Source organism: Colius striatus, chromosome 6 (assembly GCF_028858725.1).
Source record: "Colius striatus isolate bColStr4 chromosome 6, bColStr4.1.hap1, whole genome shotgun sequence".
NCBI lineage: Eukaryota > Metazoa > Chordata > Aves > Coliiformes > Coliidae > Colius > Colius striatus.
The window spans coordinates 33,476,933-33,496,704 of NC_084764.1; the positions used below are offsets into that span (position 1 = coordinate 33,476,933).

At 50.9% G+C, this 19,772-nt stretch overlaps 1 protein-coding gene across 1 annotated transcript in view; it reads right to left on the bottom strand.

Moving 5' to 3' along the window:
* The window catches only part of MDGA2 (MAM domain containing glycosylphosphatidylinositol anchor 2), a 397,712-nt gene extending 378,242 nt beyond the window's left edge, over positions 1–19,470 (bottom strand). Inside the window, exons 1-2 of the mRNA XM_061998833.1 lie at positions 19,370–19,470; positions 18,937–19,103 (exon numbers count right to left, since the gene is read on the bottom strand). Of these exons, the coding sequence (XP_061854817.1) occupies positions 18,937–19,103; positions 19,370–19,470 (268 nt within the window). The remainder of the gene's footprint in view (positions 1–18,936; positions 19,104–19,369) is intronic.
* Between the last annotated feature and the right edge of the window lie 302 nt (positions 19,471–19,772).

Below are 19,772 nucleotides of genomic sequence, written 5' to 3' on the forward strand. Positions count from 1 at the left end.
CAGAGCAATGTTTTCTCCCATGCACTATGCACACTGCATTTTCAACCAGGAGTTAGGGAAATGTAAACAAAAACCAGTCAAGCCCAGAGATCTGAACTTCCACCAGCCTTGAAAGATGCCAGGAGTGGTGTACATGACACTCAGCAAGGCTGCTGTGTACCATTCATGTCTGCTCCATCCAGATGTTTTGATCCAGAGTCAAGATCATGCGACTGATGTAAGAGCAAGATGATGATTTTGTTTATAGCAAATCTGTAGTCCCAACTCAAGAGAGACAAGAAACTTCTACAGAGTCCATTGGAGGGCTACCAAGATGATGAGGGGACTAGAACATCTTATGATCTGGGGCTGTTCAGCCTGGAGAAGAGAAGGCTGAAGGGGGACCTCATTAACACAAGTATTTTAAAGGGTTAAGAGGATGTCAAGAGGATGGAGCGGCATTTTTTTTTCCTGACTTCTCCAGTGACAGGAGATGGGGTAACAAGCATAAGCCGCAACACAAAATGTTCCACTTAAATTTAAGTAAAAACTTTATTGTTGAGGTGAGAGAGCCCTGTCCCAGGCTGCCCAAGGAGAGTGTGGAGTCTCCTTCTTAGGAGGTTTCCAAACCCACCTGGACAGGTTCCTGTGCCCCCTGATCGAGGGGAATCTGCTTTAGCAGGGGGTTGGGCTGGATGAGCTCTGCATGGCCCTTCCCACTTCCATCATTCTGGGATTCTACGATTATCCAGTTGAGGTGCAACAACAGTGCCCAGAGGTCTCAGTGCTCTCCCCTCCTCCTCTTGGCTGACTCAAGACACTGACTTGGGTGGCTTCAAGGCTTCCTCTCTGTACTTTATTTGTGCCAAGACAAAACTGAGGTCTCATGGGATGCAAGCCACAAGGGCTTACTACCTCAAGAATCACTTGCTCACAGCAGAGTCTCTGAACACAAGTTCAGGCATTTCACGGCAATGCATTTCAGTAAAGTGGAACACCATGCAGATGTGGCACTGCCTAAAGGAGCAGAGGAGCTTTGGTCACATCCAGATGATTAGCACAGACAGCAATGGGGAACTGAATTCTAGGAAAAGAAGGCCATTATGCAGCTTCCTCACTCTCAGCAATGAGGAGTTTTGCTGCAGATACTGAACATTTTTGCACCAAGACCACCATACCAAAGCTCCAGAGGACACCTGGATTGGTAAACAAGGCCACACTTGCCCTCACAGATCACTCTCCTACATTTATCTCCAGTGCAACAAATCTGGCTACCAGCTCATGATGAATAAGTCACTGGAGCAAAAAAACTTGTCCACCAAGCCACAAGTACTTCTTAGCCACATCAGTCAACTGAGAGGAGGAAGGTCTTCAGAAATAGCAATAATCACATTTAAATATCAACCTGTTGTGTTTCTGCACATGGTGTTCACCAGCTCTGTTCCAGAGCTCACCAAACAGCTTCTCATACTGGCAAAACAACACTGCCCATAGGTAGCAGAGTACCCAGTTTTCTGCTTTCCCCATCAATATTCATCATCATCTGAACAGCTCAGGCAGAGCGCATGGCACCACTGTTTCTCCAGAACATCAGCTGTGAAACGAGCATCAAGAACTACAGGAGCAAATGAGTTCAGACTTTTGTTGGTGGTCACAGAAGGCAAGAACTCATATCTATTCCTTAAACATACTCATTTCTCATGCTTGCCCTAAGTGTAGCCACCACTCCCACAATTTATCATGAAAATTACCATCCTTAAAGCAGAAATACCCAGAAACTCCACTCCCTTCTGACTCGTTACACAGCACTGGGGGAAGGGCTCTCAGGAGGCTCCTACATGAATACTGGGGAAATGGGAAAGTCCATTAATGAAATCCCATTGGACTTCACTGGAAATGGATTTAGTTGCAGGGTATTGGTATTGCACTTCTAAAAGTCCCTGAAGTTTTAGGACTCTACTTACTTGAGCACAGAGTAGCTGTGGGCAACAAAACCTTTTCTTTGAGAATATTCAGATGCAACAGTAAAATTTCTGGGTTTTTTTTTTCAGTTGCCCAAGGTGAAGTTAAGACTTCTTATAATGCAAAGCATACACATTAATTAAACTAACTAGAAAATGTGAGTATTTCTGCCTCAGCTCTTCAGCCTAGTTGACAATAGGGTACAAAGCAGATCTTCTGTTTGTATGGAAACGTGCACTTGGCTAAGAGCAGGCACTGTCTGAACCTTCACAGCAGCCCATGACAGCATTGATACTAACATGAATTAAGTCACAGAATCCCAGAATCATTGAGGGTGGAAAAGCCCTTTTAGCTCATTGAATCCAACTGCTCCCCCAGCACTGGCACGGCCACCACTAGCACATGTCCCTTGGCCCCACAGCTTTGGAATCCCTCCAGGGATGGGGACTCCTGGGCAGCCTGGGCCAGAGCTGGACAACTCTTTCAGGGAAGAAATTGTTAATAATCTCCAATCTAAACCTTCTCTGGTGCAACTTGAGGCTATTTCCCCTTGTCCTATCACTTGTACTTGGCAAAAAAGACTGACCTCCACCTCACCAAAACCTCCTGTCAGATCATGCCTCATGCATACAGAAAAGGCTCATTCTTAGACCTTAATCATAGAACCAAAACAGTTGGAAAAAACCTCTAAAACCATCAAGTCCAACTCCTCCCCTCATGCTGCCAAGCCCACAGCCCTCAGCACCATGGCTTTGCAATAGCTCCAGGGATGGGGACTCCCCCACCTCCCTGGGCAGCCTGGAACAACCCTCTCAGGGAAAAAGTTCTTCCTCAGCTCCAATCTAAACCTCCCCTGGGGCAACTTGAGGCTGCTTCCTCTTGGCTTATCATTCGTTACTGGACAAGAGACACTCATCCCCCCACCTCATTACAATCCCCTTTCAGGGAGTTGCAGAGAATGCTCATGTCTCCCCTCAGCCTTTTCTTCTCCAGGCTGAATATCTCCAGCTCACTCAGCCACTTCCCATCAGATTTGTGCTCCAGACTTTTCCCCAGCTTCATATAATAGTCCTGTTTTCTGCTGCCACAGGCAGCCCAGCTTCTGCGTGGGAAGGTTCACCTCAAAGAATTGTTCATCTACATCACCATTAGCATTTACAGTCACATGCAATTGATGATTAGTTAATCAATTAATTGGCACTGCAATGCAACAGGACACTACAGGCTAAATACAACACAGCTGGCATCATGAGCTGGACCTGACCTCTAGCCATAGAGAAAGCCAAGTAGCAACAACAGCCATGCTCATTTAAATCAGATCACTCCAAGTGTCAATACAAATGAAGCTGATGGCACAAGTGTAGTGGTATAATAAAAGGAGAAGTTACTGAAAGGAGACAAGTTTTCTTGTATATGATTGAAAATCAGCTAATCTTTCATTGCCCCAAGACTAGGGACACAAGATACCAGATGTGGCTCACTGCTACATAAGCTCAAGTACAATATTTTTCCCCACCTTCTCCATCCCAAAAAAGTTTTTGCAAGAAAAAAAAAAGGCAAACAGGTAAATTTCGAAGCCTGGCACAATCCATCAATTCCTGACAGCATTTTCAAATAATTGGAAGCCATGTAAATATCTTGACATTTAAGTAAAACAGTTCAATTTTTCATTTTGAAATGCCTGTTTGAAAATTTCTTTGTTTTCTATTAAAGAACTCACACTCATAAAGAAAATAATCAAATAGAAAAACTCCACAATCCCAAAACAGAATAATCTCCAGCACATTTCCACAGTATCAAAACACTCCAATCACCTGGAACAGTTCCTGTAACTCTTGGAAGTTACCTCTCATCAAAATAAAATTGAAAAAAAAAAAGTACCCATGTCTCCATTTGCCCCAGATCCAACCTCAGCAAACACAGACCAGGCACATCCCAGGGATCTATCTCTCCTTAAATCATCATTTTTTTCCCCTCTCTTCCTCACTGGGATTCAGTAAAATATGACACGTGACAACCTAGAGAAGCACGTAACAGATCAAACTCGAAGGCATAGATGCAACACTGGGACCACAGCAGCCCTACAAACTCACCACAAAGCTGCCCTGACCTCTGCTTAAGAGCCCAGAAAAGAACTGAGTACAACAAAGACACCACCTCCCTGACAATGTTTTAATTTCTTTATACAGTCCAGATAAGAACACACCACTTTGCCCTTCCTCACACCTTTTTCTCCCCACCAGGCAAAGGAGTCATTTAATGAAAGAAATGAAAAAATAACAACTCACATTTGGATGAGGAGAATAACCGAAGCACCCTAGCTCACTCAGAAGCTGCTTACAGCCCTATGAGAAGAAAAACAAGCTCCTGCTCTTGCCCTGCTTTAAGTAATTACCAGAATTAATTACAGCTGTGGGGTTGCATACGTGCCCCTCGTAAACAGTTCCATGGCTGATTCTGTAGTGGAAGCCTTGATTATGTGTAGAGGAGAAAATAAGGCTCTGCTCCATTGTCTTTTGAGGGGGGATGACAGGATTGCAGGAAAGGGGCTGACATACAAAGTTCTCTTTTGTGCTATTTGGCAGGGATGTGGTGGAAAGGGGGAGAAAATGGAGGTGGGGGAAACAGCCCTGGCTGACAACTGAAATGATGAGCTGCATAAGTGGCAGCTGGGTGTATTGGGGTGTTGTCAGCTGTGTGAGGCTTGTATGGAAAACAGCATGTTGCCCCATCACTTGAAGAGACTGAATGCTAGGGCAAAACTTACCATAGAATTATAGAATCATTATGGTTGGAAAAGACCTTTAAGATCATCGAGTCCAACCACTCACCTCACACTGATCCACCACTTCCCTGGGCAGCCAGTACACTTGATAACCCTCTTGGTGAAAAAGTTCTTCCTAATGTCCAACCTAAACCTCCCCTGACCCAACCTGAATCCATTTCCTTGTGTCATATCATTCATTACTAGAGAGAAATCAATCTCCACCTCACTACAACTCCCCTTTAGGTCATTTTAGAGAGTGCTGATGTCTCCTCTCAGCCTTCCCTTCTCTAGGCTGAACATTCCCCAGCTCCCTCAGCTGCTCCTCATCAGACCTGTTCTCTAGACCCTTCACCAGCTTCATTGCCCATCTCTGGACAAGCTCATGCAACTCAATGTCCATTTTATAGTGAGGGGTCCAGAAATGGACACAATACTCAAGGTACGGCCTCACCAGTGCTGAGTACAAAGGGACAATCACTTCCTTAGCCCTGCTGGTCACACTGTTTTTGAAACAGGCCAGGATTCCCTTGGACTTCTTGGCCACGTGGGCATGCTGCTGGTTCATGTTCAGCTGCTGTTGGTTAACACCCCCAGGCCCTTTTCCTCAAGATAGTTCTCAAGCCCCTCTATCCCAGCCTGGAGCGTTGCCTGGGGTTGATGTGGCCCAGGTGCAAGGACCTAGCACTTGATCTTGTTGAACCTCATCCCATTGCCCTTGGCCCATCACTGCAGCCTGGTCAGGGCCCTCTGAAGAGCCTTCCTGCCCTCAAGCAGCTCTACACACCTGCCAGCTTGGTGTCATCTGCAAATTTACTGAGGGTGTACTCAATCCCTTCATCCAGATCATTGATGAAGACGTTAAACAAAACAGGCCCCAAGCCCTGGGGAACACACTGGTGACCTGTTCTAGAACAGCTCCTGTAGCAACACTCACTCGTTGCTTTACCCTTGCAGCGAATGCTGCCAAGATTGCTTTATTCTTTCTATATTCCATCAACATAATGCTACGCAAAAATAATTTCTAAAAAGCAAGCAATCCAACACCCAGAAGAGCAGAGTAACTCCACCTCCAGGAAAAACAGCCATTAATCAGCTGGGCAGTCTAAAGCAGCATCCAATTCCTTCACCTGCTTCCACCAGGAAATACTAATTTATTTGCTAATACATAATCCAGGCCCCTGAACCTTAAACTGTAACAACCTTCAATTTCTTAGCTCAGGGCAAAGATGGAACCTGCTGCTGGCATGCCTGGGACATGATAGGAGCAGAGGGTTTGATGAAGGATGGGATGTAGCACAGGGACACAGCGGGGGCATGGGAGGGAACCACCATCACCCTCCTCTTCATCTCATTTTTATTCTGCCTCTTGCTCACACACTTCTCCTCTTTCCAGCAGACAGAGACATCTAGACTGGACAGAGAGCATGGCTGTGACGGTAAGGATGGTTTGGGATTTTTTGGACCTGTGGGGAAATGCTAGAGTTTCGCAAGTATCCAGGTACATTTTTATCAAATACTATTGTTAACAGTACAAATAATTTTCTTAGCAAAAGAGTCACATTACAAGATAAAGGACTATTAAGGCAGCAGAGGCTGGATAAAGTGTGTGTGTGTTGTGGTTATAAGTATTATCTCAATGACTTTTTATTTAACCAGCCATCAGATTGGTTTGTCCTTCTCTGAAGGGCTGAGTTAGTCTAATTACAGAATGCAAATCATCCTAGTTCTCCGCACCATGTTACTCCCACCCAGCTCACTTCAACAGCACTTGTTCCAGCACCCATCATGCAGCAAGCAGATTCACAAGGATTTTCAGTTTCACTGCAATGCACTAAGATGCCAGATATTCAAAGGAAAAACCTGCAGTCAAAATACCACTCGCACAGGCGAGGACCTGCTCCCTGCAGGGCCCCTCTTAGCTGCTCTAAGATGTGCCATCTCCACCAAGTTCATGAGCAGTTATCATCCCACCTCAGCCAGTGAGCTGGGAACACACAATGGACTTTTCTTTCCAAACACTGGGCAAGAGTTGAAGCATCAGCCTGCCCTGTTTGCTCATGACCCACCATGCTCAGAGGAGGGACTTCTCTTCCTAGGGGAGATGCTCTGAGCATTGTGCCACACTGAGGAAGAGGACAATATAGAAACATGGCTTGGGAACACAGAGAATGGATGGAAATAGCCAAAGAGAAAGACAGCCTGGAGAAATAGGTGACAAAATCCTCCACAATTTCAGTATGCACAAAGTCCTGCAACTGGAAGAAAACAATCCCATATGGCAGGACAGGCTGAGAAGTTTATCTACAGAAAAGATTTTGGTACATTCCTACAGGTATGAAAGCTAGCCACATTCTGTACTGTGTTAGCAAAAGCACAGGTCAAGGGACATCCAGCCCAGAGAAGAGAAGGTGAAGCCACTAATTGCTGTCATCACATATCAAGTAGATGGTTACAGAGAAGAGAGAGACAGTGTCTTCATGGAGGTGCACAACGAGATGAAAAGAAGTAACAGGAACAAGATGCAGGAAGGGAACTTGTTACTGGGTATAATGTTTTCACAACTGGGACAGGACCCAGAGTGGTAGGGGTGAACAGCCACAGAGATGTTCAAAACTGGACCAGCCAACACCCTTTGTAACCCATCCCAATGGTGGAGTTGGCTCATCCCAATGGTGTTTTGAGGAGAGGTCAGACCAGTGACCTTCCGAGATCCCTTCCACCCTTAGTGATGCTCTCATGGTGCAATACTTTAAAGTACATGCCCCCTGTACACAGTAGGTACTGTACAAAAGGATGCTAAGGAAATGCTAAACGTTTCCAAAGAGTTTGGACAGGAGAAAACTCATGTGTAAATGATTAAACAACTGAAAATAATTACTTAACTGCCCAATGATTGCAGTTGTGCTCAGTGAACATATCATCTTAATCCCTGTAATAAAGGCAGTGACTACATGATGCTGTGAAAGGAGCTGAATTTTTATTCCCTAGAAGTAGGTTATTGTACAATCTTATCAAGGTAGCTCCACAAACCATCCCCAGTGTAAAAGCAAGCAGTGGCTACAAGAAAAGGAGAACACAGAGTGAGCACAAATCCATGATGATCTAATCACAGCAGCTCAAAATGGTGAGATGGCCAGCAGGACTTAGCTGGAAGCCTGTCAGACTCCCACTAGACCAAACAGACTTCCATAAAGCAGTCATGGACCAGTGGAAGAAGCTACCCAATGTGGAAATCCAGGTCCCCAATCCAGCACAGTCAGGCTCTTCTGGTGAATTGGAAGAAGCTATTTAATGTCTGTAGAGGTGCAGACCCTTAAGGTTCAGAAGTAAAATATGGCATAAATAAGAGGTACCTAAAATCACCATCACTTCTATAAACTCCTTCCCAGACTGCTTGAGGAGGACTGCAAAGCACATTGCTCCAGCAACACCTCACCATGTTATGTCATCTCTCTAATACTTTCAAAGTTCAGCATTAAACTTCCCCAAGGCTCAAATGCTCATATAAAACAAAAACTGCCCTGACAAGGTTTAACTGCTTGAGAAATGAGACAGGAACCAGATGCCAGTGCTGTATAACAAGAACCTTGGCATAAGGTTGCTGGACCCAGACTCTCCCACTGCACCAGGAAGACAATAGAGATGCTAAAAGCCATGAGAGGCTGTTAATAAGCAGCATTCAGATGGCACAGATCCACCCATCCCCTCAGAGCACCTGTCCCATCAGGGCATCTCTGCCAGTGATGGAGAAGCATCTATGGCAGGCTGGTGGCTGTGGGCAGGCTCCCCACATCTCCCTACTGACACATCACTTCTTGCCTTTCCAAAGTCCTCCCAACCAGCATGGAAAGGGGAAGTCTCACTGGCCACAAGTATCACTTAGCACATAACTACAACTCTGACAGCTACCATTCCCAGGGCTGCCCTCTCCTCCCATCCTCTTGGTCACAGTGACTCACCCACCTGGGGGATATAATCCACACCATCATTTTTCTCAGTTGTGGGACAAACAAATTATTTTTAAAAAACATGAGTTCTAAAAGAAATTGGTCACTGTAATAATTTCTAATGGAAGCTGTGCTTTTGTAGAAAACTAAAGACTCATGAATTTAACTACATTGCCCAAGTCATTTTCCTGTAGTGCAGACATGACAAAGCAAGGCATCCACTAGCAGCAACCATGTACAAATCAACACCAACCTGCAGCCAGGAGCTCACCAACACCTCACCAAAGCACCAGTGACACCAGTGCCCCATTTCAGTGGGACAACAGCAGTGACACTAAGCTGTGCACAGGCACACACTGACAGTGAGGGTCCAGCCACTCTGGGCTCTCACGCTTGCTATGCAGCTTGTGTACAGCCACATCAGAGCCACAGGCAGCTCACACCTAAACCCACCGCCATGGGTGAGCTCACAGCAATTGCAGTTCAAATTTCTGGGTGCTTATTGCATCTCACAACCTCCAGGAACTATCTTTGACAGGGTTGAGTGCAACAAAAAAGCAGGATGTTCTACAAGCTTGCATGGGGCAGAGAGGCACATGATGCTGTAGTGTCTTGGGGTACACTTGAAATACAGGCCATGAGAAAAGAGCAGGGTGGTTGACAGAGGCATCTCAAAACCTACCTTTCTTCCCTAAATATTCAAATGCTGAAGTACTGTGCAGCCACATCCATTTATAAATAGAGAAGTATGTTACGAGATGAAAACCATTACAAATGTCCCACAGTCCTGCAAAGAAGTACCAAAGCATTCAAAGATGAAATAAAAAATATGCCATCAGTGAACCCTTGAGCACTGAGATGTTGTCCTTTGACATTCAAACAGCCCTCAAGAGCTCATGAACATATCGTGACATGGGATGCCTGGATGTTTGGGGTGCCTGTGGCTATCCACAGTCCAAGATGTAGCAGCTCCAGAGCCATCCCACAGCAAGCGAGGCACAGACGAGGCTTCGACGGGAGCTGAGGAGGCTCATACCTGTATCTGATGGGTGTTTTTATTTCATCCCAAAATACTAGTGTTTTATGAGTCCCCAGCTCTCTGTGTTTCCAGCCCAGGAACACCTCAGGTAATCAGTACTAGGTGCCAAGCAGGCCTGGGGAACTTCAGGGAGGTCTCTGAAGGGGTGGGTGGTAGGAAGGAGGCTCTTCATCACTGGCTCTTTGAGAAGCATTGCAAGGACAAGAGGAGATCTGAGAAGTACAACAAAGATAGCAGTAGGGTGGTTTATTTCACCCTAAAATTACAGCTATCTTCTGGAATTTTGCCTCCATGAAAACTTGCTGTGCCTGGAAGCCAAGGGGAACAGCATGGGGCTGGAAGATCACATCCAATACTCTGCACCTCACCTGGGCTGCTAAGTACTACCTCCCTCCCTCCCCACTCCACCATTCACCCCACATTGCATCCTCTGCACCTCACCAGGTCTGATGGGTGCTGCCTCTCTCCCTCCCCACCCCCCTACTCCCACCCTTGTTCCCCTTCACTTCCCAGCTGGTGTTTACTGTTTCTGGTAAGGGAGCAAAAGCATCCCTGCCAGCGTGACTGTGTACTGCCAACAGGCTAAAGAGAGAAGTGCACATGCAAAGAGAGTTTGGGCTTGTTTGCCTAGTGATTCCAGCCTTGGGATGGGTTTGTTTGGTTGAATAATTATCTTTCCATACTTGAAACCCACCTTGGACAAAATGTAAAAGGGACCAGGGAAGAAAAAGGGCCAAGGAAAGGATGTGGCCATTCCCTAAGTCAAAGACCTGACCATGTCATGTGACATGCTCTGAAGAGCTTTACCAGTACTGGGGGAAAGTTTTCCCAACCTGCTGCAGCACCCTCCCAATGCCATTAAGAGAGGACACCACCACCCCAGCCCCCAGTGCCTGCTTACCCTGAGCCCAGCTGTGCACAGCCTCCAGCACAGCCCCAGGCTTGCTCCAGGGTTGATCCTTCTATTCCACCCCACCCTTCAGGTGGCTTTCATTCTCCTTATTATAAAACAGGTTTGTGATGTTAAGGGTCAGAGGAAGCACTTTGCAGCAATGGGTGGAGGTGCCCACTCACTGAAGGCTGCATTACCTTCTGCCCTGTATGCTCGGGGCATGGGGTGTCCTGTGCCTGGCACCTGCCTCCACCCACTTCACATTCTGGCCATGCTGCAGCAGCTCCCTGACGGTTTCTGCCACAGCCCTGGCATTAGCATTCCCTCAGCTCCCCATTGTGTCTGTCCTGCTGAGACAGCACCTTCCAGGGCGCTCTCACAGGGTATGAGGAGTAACGAGGTACTTTGTCTCATCACAAAAACACATTTCCAAGCTACAGAATGACTGTTGGAGCAGCGGGAGTTCTCTGTTTGCCGGTGCCACACAGCCTGACACGGTGACTCTGGCACAGCAGCCACCACTTGGTGAGACTCTGCCCACTCTTGGTCTCCGGCATCTCCAGAGCTTCTCCAGACCCCTGTTCCCTTCTCATTTTGAAGCCAATGGGACTTGGGCATATTGGCACTCAGAAGCCCACTGTCAAAAATCTCCTGTGAAGTCACAAGCAATGCCTGCCCCGGCTGGAACAAGGTGTGTGCTGCACACACCAGAAAGCCTACGGGAAGTGATACTGCAGATGTTACACACACACACACACACACAAACACACATACAGGAGTGGAAGAGACCTTTGGTCCCTTGAGCCCACGTTCTTCGCCTTTCCCATGCCAAGAGTTACCTACAGATGTGTTTCACATGCTGCATTCTGAAGGGCATGTGGTGTTTTAATCATGTAATGTATTAATAACATAATTAAAGTATTGACTATTTGCTAAGTAACATATTACTCTGGTCACTGCTTTGATGTATTAAAGATAGATTAAGTGCTTCCTAGAGTTTGAGACCAGGAGAGACAGTGGGTCTCATCTGGGTTGACCTCCCACATATCCATAAGCCAAAGATCTCCCTTAGCAATCCCTCCCTGTGCCAAGCTCGCCAATTTAAGCAGCAACATTTGGTTGTACATCAAAGATGTTTGATATCGGGGAGTCCAGCACATCTCTGAGAGAGCTGCTCCAACAGTTAATTACCCCAGCTGTTAAAAAAACTCACCCTTATTTCCACTGTGGGTTTGGGAACAAGTGATTGCTGTTGGCTCCTTTAACACCTTAGGTGGTTGTTTGGAGCTAGCTGTCCACCACTGTCTGCCTCTTCCTTCCTGAGATAATTGGAACATACGTTTATCCCCCTTTTTAACTACCTCAGTCGATCTTAACCACCTTAACACACGGGGCTCCCCTAGTCTCTCTTCAAGGGATATCTTTTCCAGATCACAAACCTCCCTTGTACCCAAATATGCCATCAACAAACAAACAAATGTCAAAATCAAGCTAAATGCTGCCAAGAGTGCTGTGAGCATATAAGGATGTTCAACACTTGGTCCTTCAACCTTTCGCGGATGCAAGAAGCACTCATGGAAGAAGGTATCTCCCAGGCTGGGCCACCAGTCTGTTGCCAGGCAGTCACCATGTCTTGAAAGAAAGTCTTCCTTCCAGATGAGCCAGGCTTCAAAATTTGAGAATGGCAAACCATCTTCCCTCCATTTTCAGCTGTATCTAGCAAGGTCATTATTTATGGAGATGGCAGTAAATAATTCAGCTGGATCAAGATATAATTTGAAATTGGAAAGAGAGTCTATAAAAAGACAAACCAAAAGACCAGTCATGGCTATGAGGGAGGGCTCTTCCAGCAGCGATGGAGCAGCAGCACTGCAAACATTCAATGTGTGTACTGGGTCAGACCTGGGCTGTGGAGATTGATGGAGCTGCTTTCCCTCAAACAGCCACTCTCAGAAACCCCTTTCTCCAAAAATAATCTTTTCCAGGTGAACAAACGTGTTTTAAGAAATAAGTTAGGCCCTGAGCCCATTTGAGCTGGGCAGAGTAACACCATCCTGGTACTGTCAGGGAGAGGCAGGCAGCATCCTCCCAGCTTGCATTTGCTCCCTGTGTGGCCCATGGGAAGAGGATATCCTGCAGAAGACCCAGTGCTTTACAAAAGTATACATATATATACATAGAATCATATATATAAGCTGGCACTACAATGCATGCAGGGAGCAGATCACCCCTTCACTGAAGGAGTCCCAGAAAATATTTGAGGAGGGCAGAACATAGAACCAAGCTTTAATCATTCATCTGTCTCCTTCCTCCCCAGAACTTCATCTGACTGATTCTAATTAAACAGGATTTTGCCCTCTGAGCCAGGAGAGCTTTTATTTTATTTGTTTAAAGACTGTTTCCTTGCCACCAGATTTCCTCCAAATCTCTCTCACACAGTCAAAGGCAACATTTTGACCAGAGATGCACAGAGCATCAGCTGTTGCTGGGAGGATGAGACATGCTGCGATGCCCACATAGCATGCCAGGACAGGTCTGAGCTGCCACACACGTCCCGGACACCCAAAACCCGATGGAACTTTCTGCACCAATTGAACAGACTTGGAGTCAAGTTTAATCTCTGTTGCTGATCTTCTTCCACACATTGACTATCGAGCAGTTTTACAATTCAACTCTATCCATTTGCAACCCTTGAACACAAACTGTTGCAGACCTGGCCAAAAACCAGCCCCTGAAAAACACAGCTCGGCATGCCTGGACACCAGCCACCCTCACTGCCGCCACGCTGGGTGCTGCATGGCCCCTTACCTGTGGCACAAGTGAAAAACCGTGGGAGCAGAATCAATCCTGGTTGCTTGGCTGCCTGTAAGAAGCACAGCAGCTTCTTCCCTGCCTCTACATGTTCCCAGGTTCAGCTGCTGAAGCTGAAGTTCATCTCAGACCACTGCTGAAATCCCATTGTAAACATCTGCGGTGTGAGAGGGAGGAGGAGATCCATCTTGGGGGTTCAGTTAAGAGTTAAAGCTCTCAGTGAGCAGTTGGCTCCTGCAAAACCTCCTGGAGCGGACAGCAGAGGAGCGCACAGCTGCTCAGAAACGCCGGCCCCTGCAGCACCGTATAATTCCTCCCCTGTTCCCGGGACTGCCTCGCTTCCCTCGCACAATATCCCGAATTGTGCAGAGTTAACCCGTCTCGCACAACGCCCGCATTCACGCACGGCCGAGGAGAGCAGCTCCGCGCAAAGCCCCTCTGAGCCCACACCCCGCGCAAATCCCCTGCACCCCCACACCCCACGCAAAGCCATTCCATCCCCACGCAAAGGCACTCCGTCCCCACACCCCGTGCAAAGCCCCTCCATCCCCACACAAAGGCAATCCATCCCCACGCCCCACGCAAAGCCACTCCATCCCCACGCAAAGGCACTCCATCCCCACACCCCATGCAAAGCCCCTCCATCCCCACACAAAGGCACTCCGTCCCCACACCCCACGCAAAGCCCCTCCATCCCCATGCAAAGGCACTCCATTCCCACGCCCCACGCAAAGCCCCTCCATCCCCATGCAAAGGCACTCCGTCCCCACGCCCCACGCAAAGCCCCTCCATCCCCACGCCCCACACAAAGCCTCTCTGTCCCCATGCAAAGGCCCTCCATCCCCACACAAAGCCCCTCCATTCCCACACGAAGCCCCTCCGTCCCCATGTCCCGCGCAAATCCCCTGCGCCCCCATGCCCCGTGCAAAGCCTCTCCATCCCCAAGCAAAGGCCCTCCATTCCCACACAAAACCCCTCCATTGCCATGCCTTGCGCTGCCGGCCCAGGCCAGTGATCCCGAGGCTGTCCTCGCTGGCAGGAACAGGCAACTGGCCTCTCTAACATGGAACACGCTCCTGCTCCGAGTGTGGAGTGTTTTTCCCCTCCCTCCCTTAATTCATCCCTCCAATCCACTTATGCGACCAGGGCAAGTGTTAGGGAAAGGCCAGGTCAGCAGTGGCACGCAGACGTTCTGCTCCAAAGCCAACAGTCACTAATTCCCCCAGGAAGCTGAGCCGACCACAAAATAATCATCGTCATTATAAAGAGGCAGCCAGAGGCAATGGAAGATCTTTCCTGACACCGTGTGACCCTGCACCACCTCCCCTGACATACAAACCGCTTCATCAGACCCCAATCAAGCTGCCATCGTCGGGTGCAAGGTGCTGCCCTGGGTTTTGAGTTCCCCTTTTTCAAATCTGCTTCCTTGTAAAAAACACAACTGCAATAAAAATGTAAGTCTATTGGATAAGACTTTATGCTTGGCACAAGGAACAAGGACAATTTCTCTGACATTTAGTAGGATAAATACTTATGGTTCCACAGGATTTTGCACCAGCAACAAGAAGCTTGGTTGCTCCCTTGGCCATAGTCACCCTCCCAACACTTCGCACATGAGTCCCACACCCCAGTTTGGTGCAGAGCCTTGGGGAGACTCTGACAGGTCTGAGCACAGCAGATGCTCGTGACATTTGTGATCACTTGCTTCCAGGAGACATTTATAGCCATCCTAACATCTACATCTGCACGTGGGACATTCAGGGCTTTTCATCATCAGAGCTGGTACAAATCACAACATGGGGGTGCAGAGAGGGGTGAATATTGCACACACATTTTTCCCTAGGACTTGGTGTTTACATCCATGAAAACCTTGTCCTAAGTAGCTGACCTGCTTATCTCCAACTAAAGTCAGAACTAAAAAGCTCTGCAAGGTGTGGGTAAACCATGCCCCAGTGACCCCAGGTAAGCACGGCTGCAGAAGGGGCTGCTCTGGGTGCTGAGGGGCTGCAACCTCCCCATGGGTGCTCACCCAGCAGGTACCATGGCTGCTCCCAGTTACTGGGGTGATTTGTGTGTTTTGGAAACAAGTTTCCCAGAGTCCAAAAGCATCAGCTCTGACATGGGAGCAATGGCTTCCTGCAGTCCTCCCACTGCTATCACTTGGGAAACGTGAGCAGGGCCACTCCTATACCTTTGGCAGGGTCTCTCCTGCTCCCTGGGCATCTCCCTGTGCCCCAGGAGGCTGGGGGAGCACTTAGGCTCTTCAGGCTTATTTACAGGCAGTCACTACGCTGCTTCTCACTCTGCAGGGCACTAAGTGGGACCCTGGGGACACTGTGCCCCTCAGCACCTGAAGCCCAGGTCCCCAGCAAGCCCCCTAGCCAGAGCAGTTCAGCATCAGGGAAATAGACATGGAAATCTGCACTCTACTCTCACAAAACTCCCACATTTTGATGAGCTGACGCTTATCTGCTTAAAAACACTCTGTGCCCACGTCGGCCTTCTCATTGAGCCATTTCTTCTCTTGTAACTTGCAGTTCGGTGAAAGGATAACCATCATGTTCTGAATACCTACATTTTCTGCTTTATTAACAGTGCAAGTCATGCATAATTTAAAGGGGAGGAAAAGTGCATACAGCACTTGAGTTTTGCTAGATTATTTCACCAAGAAAGCAAGCTGGGCAAAGCAGAGCTGAAGAACTGTAGGTCTTGCTGGGGATTTTAGTAGCTCTGCTCTTCCTCCCCATCCCCTGAAGCACAGTGCAGGGGACAGTGGGCACCAAGCAGACCTGCACATGCACTGGCTCCATCACTGGCCTCTGCTCTTCAACCTTGGGAAACTATTCCCAGTGCCAGTGCCTCAGTTGCCCCTTAGGTTCAGCTGTACAGCTCACAGACCTCTTAATCACAGCTAATGTAACAGTGTGATGTACAGCCAGACAGCACGGAACATTAATTTGGTACTTTGTATGAACTGGAGATATGCAACAGTGGATCATTTATTTTGCATTTAAAGGCAGCAAAGCATCTCTCTGTGCTGCTGTGCTGGGTGGACATGTACGCTTCCATGCCAAGCACTGTGCTGGCACAGACCAGTGCTGAGCAGTCTTTCGCTACACCTCCTGCAGCACGGGAGCTGAGCTTCCATGGTAGGCAGGCAGGCAGGGCTGGGGAGCAGGCAGGTGGAGCTCAGGCAGTGCACACCATGAGTGAGACCCCATCCCACTGACACAGGTCCTCCTGGCAGACGAGACACAACCTCAATAGGAGGAATCGGGGAGAAGAGTGGCTGATGGCATATGAATGAATGATGGGTCTGAGTGATGTGCAAAGCAGCAAGTGCAGAGCTGGAGAAGGTACTAGGGCTCGAGTAGGACAGCCAGACACCTTAGCATGCTCCTTTGCCTGGTGAAGCAGAGCAGCACTCCGAGCCTTCCTTATGCAGGAGGCTGCTGGGGCTCTGCCCAGTTGCAGGAGGGACACCAGTATTTCAAGTTATTGGCACAAAAGCAGGGAACAAGTGGGTTAACTCAGCAAGGTATCTTCCTAACTGCGCCACGCTTGGAAGCAGAGCTGTAAGGATCTTGAAATCTTCAATAAGGGGCAAAAAAAAGTTGTTCAAATCCCACAAAACCTATTTTTCCAAAGCAACAAGGGCTAACCTGGCTCCTTCTCCCAGACCAAGGCTCTCTTCTAGTAACATAACTCAGGGCTCTCCCTTCAAACTCTCCTTTCTCAAAACAGCCCTGGTGCCCAGAGCAGGCTCATCAAGGCACTCCAGGCTGCTGGGAGACTTCTTTGGCAGAAAGCTCTGTCCGCTTTCTCAAACTGACCTTCGGGAATCAATGAAGAAACACAGATTCACATGAGAGAGGTTTCAAATACAGCACAGCTCCTTATGACTGACTTTGCACCACTCCCCCCCTCACCCCTACCCCACCAGCCCTTTGCCCGTCATCCTTAAAGTAAATAAGGTGCTAAATTTTACAAAATGAAAACGCAGCATTGCCAAACAAAAGTCGTACTACAAATCTGCATGTGATATCGCCTGTATATCGATGCCAACATTCAGTCTAGGGCAAGAGCTGCCATTCCCGTAGGCTCCCACAAAACATGGTCTGCCTGAACAAGCCCCTCTCCTATTCATGACAGCAGTTGCTATTACTGAGCATCCAACAATATGTCCCTGTGTGCTGGGGAAGGCAGGGAGCCCTGGTGCTGCCGAGATCTGCCTGTTAGTAATGCAGCCGCTGTGAGCGGAACCCCTCACACGTTTTCAATTACACTGAAATTTTGCAAAATTAAAAAGGAAAGAGGGAGAGGGGAGTACATCTTTAACTGGAGCTCCCTTGCTGAGGGGAAGCAAATATTTTAGTGCCGAAACAGGCATCGGGGCTCAAAGCAGTGGATGTCCAACGAAGCATTTACTGGCAAATTCATGAAGTCTCCTCAACACTGAGTACCAGAGCTAACGCTCCCAGCAGCACCGCACCGTCGCCGAGCACGGCCCCGCCGCTTACATAACCCCCCCACCGCCGGGCCGGGGCACCGCCGGGACTGGAGTATCACCGCCGGGACCGGGGCACCATGGAGACCGCGGCAATCACCGGGACCGGGCCATCACCTGGATCCGGGCACGACCCGGACCGCGGCATCGCCGGAGCATCACCGGAGCCGGGTCATCACGGCGCCAGAGGATCACGGGGGCAGCGCACCGGGTGGCGTCCCCGCGCGCAGCACCGCGGTCCGGCGGGGCGGCCGGCTCTCCCCGCTGCTCGGCTCCGGGCTCCGCCGAAACGGGGCCAACTCGGGAGCAGGAGGGGGAGCAACAATACCCGCGGCCCCAGCGCCGGACACGCACGCCGCTGCCCAGGTCCTCAGGTGCTGAAAGCGGGACAGGGGATGCTGCCGGCTCGGCCTCGGCCGCCCCGCTCCGCGGAGCCCCCCGCACGCCGCTCCGCGGCTGCGATTTGCAAGTCACTGCCAGGGGGAGGCGGGGGGGTGCGGAGAAGCAGGGCCGCGGGGCGCTGCCTGCGCGCCCGCCCGCGGAGCCGCCCGCGGAGCTCGGCCGCGGAGCCCGGCCGCGGGGACCGCGCGCCCCCGGCGGAGCGCCGGGAAGTTTGTGGTTCGCCCCCGCCCCTCGCTCCGCGGCCGCGGGCGGGCGGCAGCGCCGCTGCTAACAAGTGCGGCGGCCACGGGCGGCCCCGCCGCGCTCCGCGGGCGCGGAAAAGCCCGTTCGCGGTGGCGCCCACCCGCTCCGCGGCAGCGGCCAGCCCGGGCCGGGACTGGCCGAAGCCCACCCGTGCCCCCTCTCCGACACCCCCTCGACTCCCCTCCCGCCCCCCCGGTTTTCGCCGTGCAATGTCAGCGTCTCATGGCAACGGCGCTGCCTCCGCTCTCCCTCCGCCGGTTCCCGCGGCGCGCGGCGGAGCCCCGCTGCCCCCCGTGACCGCGAAGGAAAAGGAAAGGGGGAGCTGACAGCCCCGTCCTCCCGCCCCGGCGACAGTCGCGACAAGGTCACGCCGCGCCCCGGACTTACCATACACCCCTTGCCCGGAGCTGCCCTCCAGCAGAACCGTCAGCAGCCCCAGCAGCCCGATCGCTACATCCATCTTCACGTGAACATCCACATATCCAGCCCGGCGCCGGGGGAGGGGGGGGCCGCGGGAGGAGGCAGCGCAGCGCCCGCCGGAGCCCCGCGCTCCGCTGCGGCCGAGCCGCGCACGCCCGCGCAAGGCAGGGCGGCGAGGGCAGGCGCCGGGCACCGCTCCGGTCCTCCTCCTCCTCCTCTTCCTCCTCCTCCGCCTCCTCCTCCTCCTGCGCAGCGGGCGGCGCGGAGCGGCGCGGAGCGGCGCGGCAGGGAGCGGCCCGGGGCGAGCCTCCCCTCAAAGCAGCAGTCCCTTCAGCGCGGGAGCCCCCTCAGAGCGGCAGGCCCCCCCCTCAGCGCGGAAGCCCCCCTTCAGCGCGGGAGCCCCCTCAGGGCGCCGGCCGCCGCCGCCGCCGCCTCCCGGGGCCGCCGAGCGCCGCGCGGGGCCGCCGCAGCCGCCTGCGCCCCGCGGCCATCAGATGCCATCGCAGCGCCGCGGCCCCCGCATGGTGCGCGGGGCCCCCCGCGCGGCGCGGAGGTGGCGTCGGGGGAGGGCGCGGGGCCGCGGAGGTGTGTCCTGCTCGTGCGCGCCGCGAGCCGCCCTCAGCGCGCCTGCGGAGCGGCGGCCGGGCCCATGGCGGGGGGCGGCGGGAGGGATGCGGGGAGCGGCGGGCTTCCCTCTGCCGCGCGGCGGGTGCGTGTGCGAGCGTGTGAGTGTGAATGGCGGGCGGCCGTGTGCCGTCACGTTGTGCTATACGTGCCGCCAGCCGGGGCCGGGGAGCCGCAGC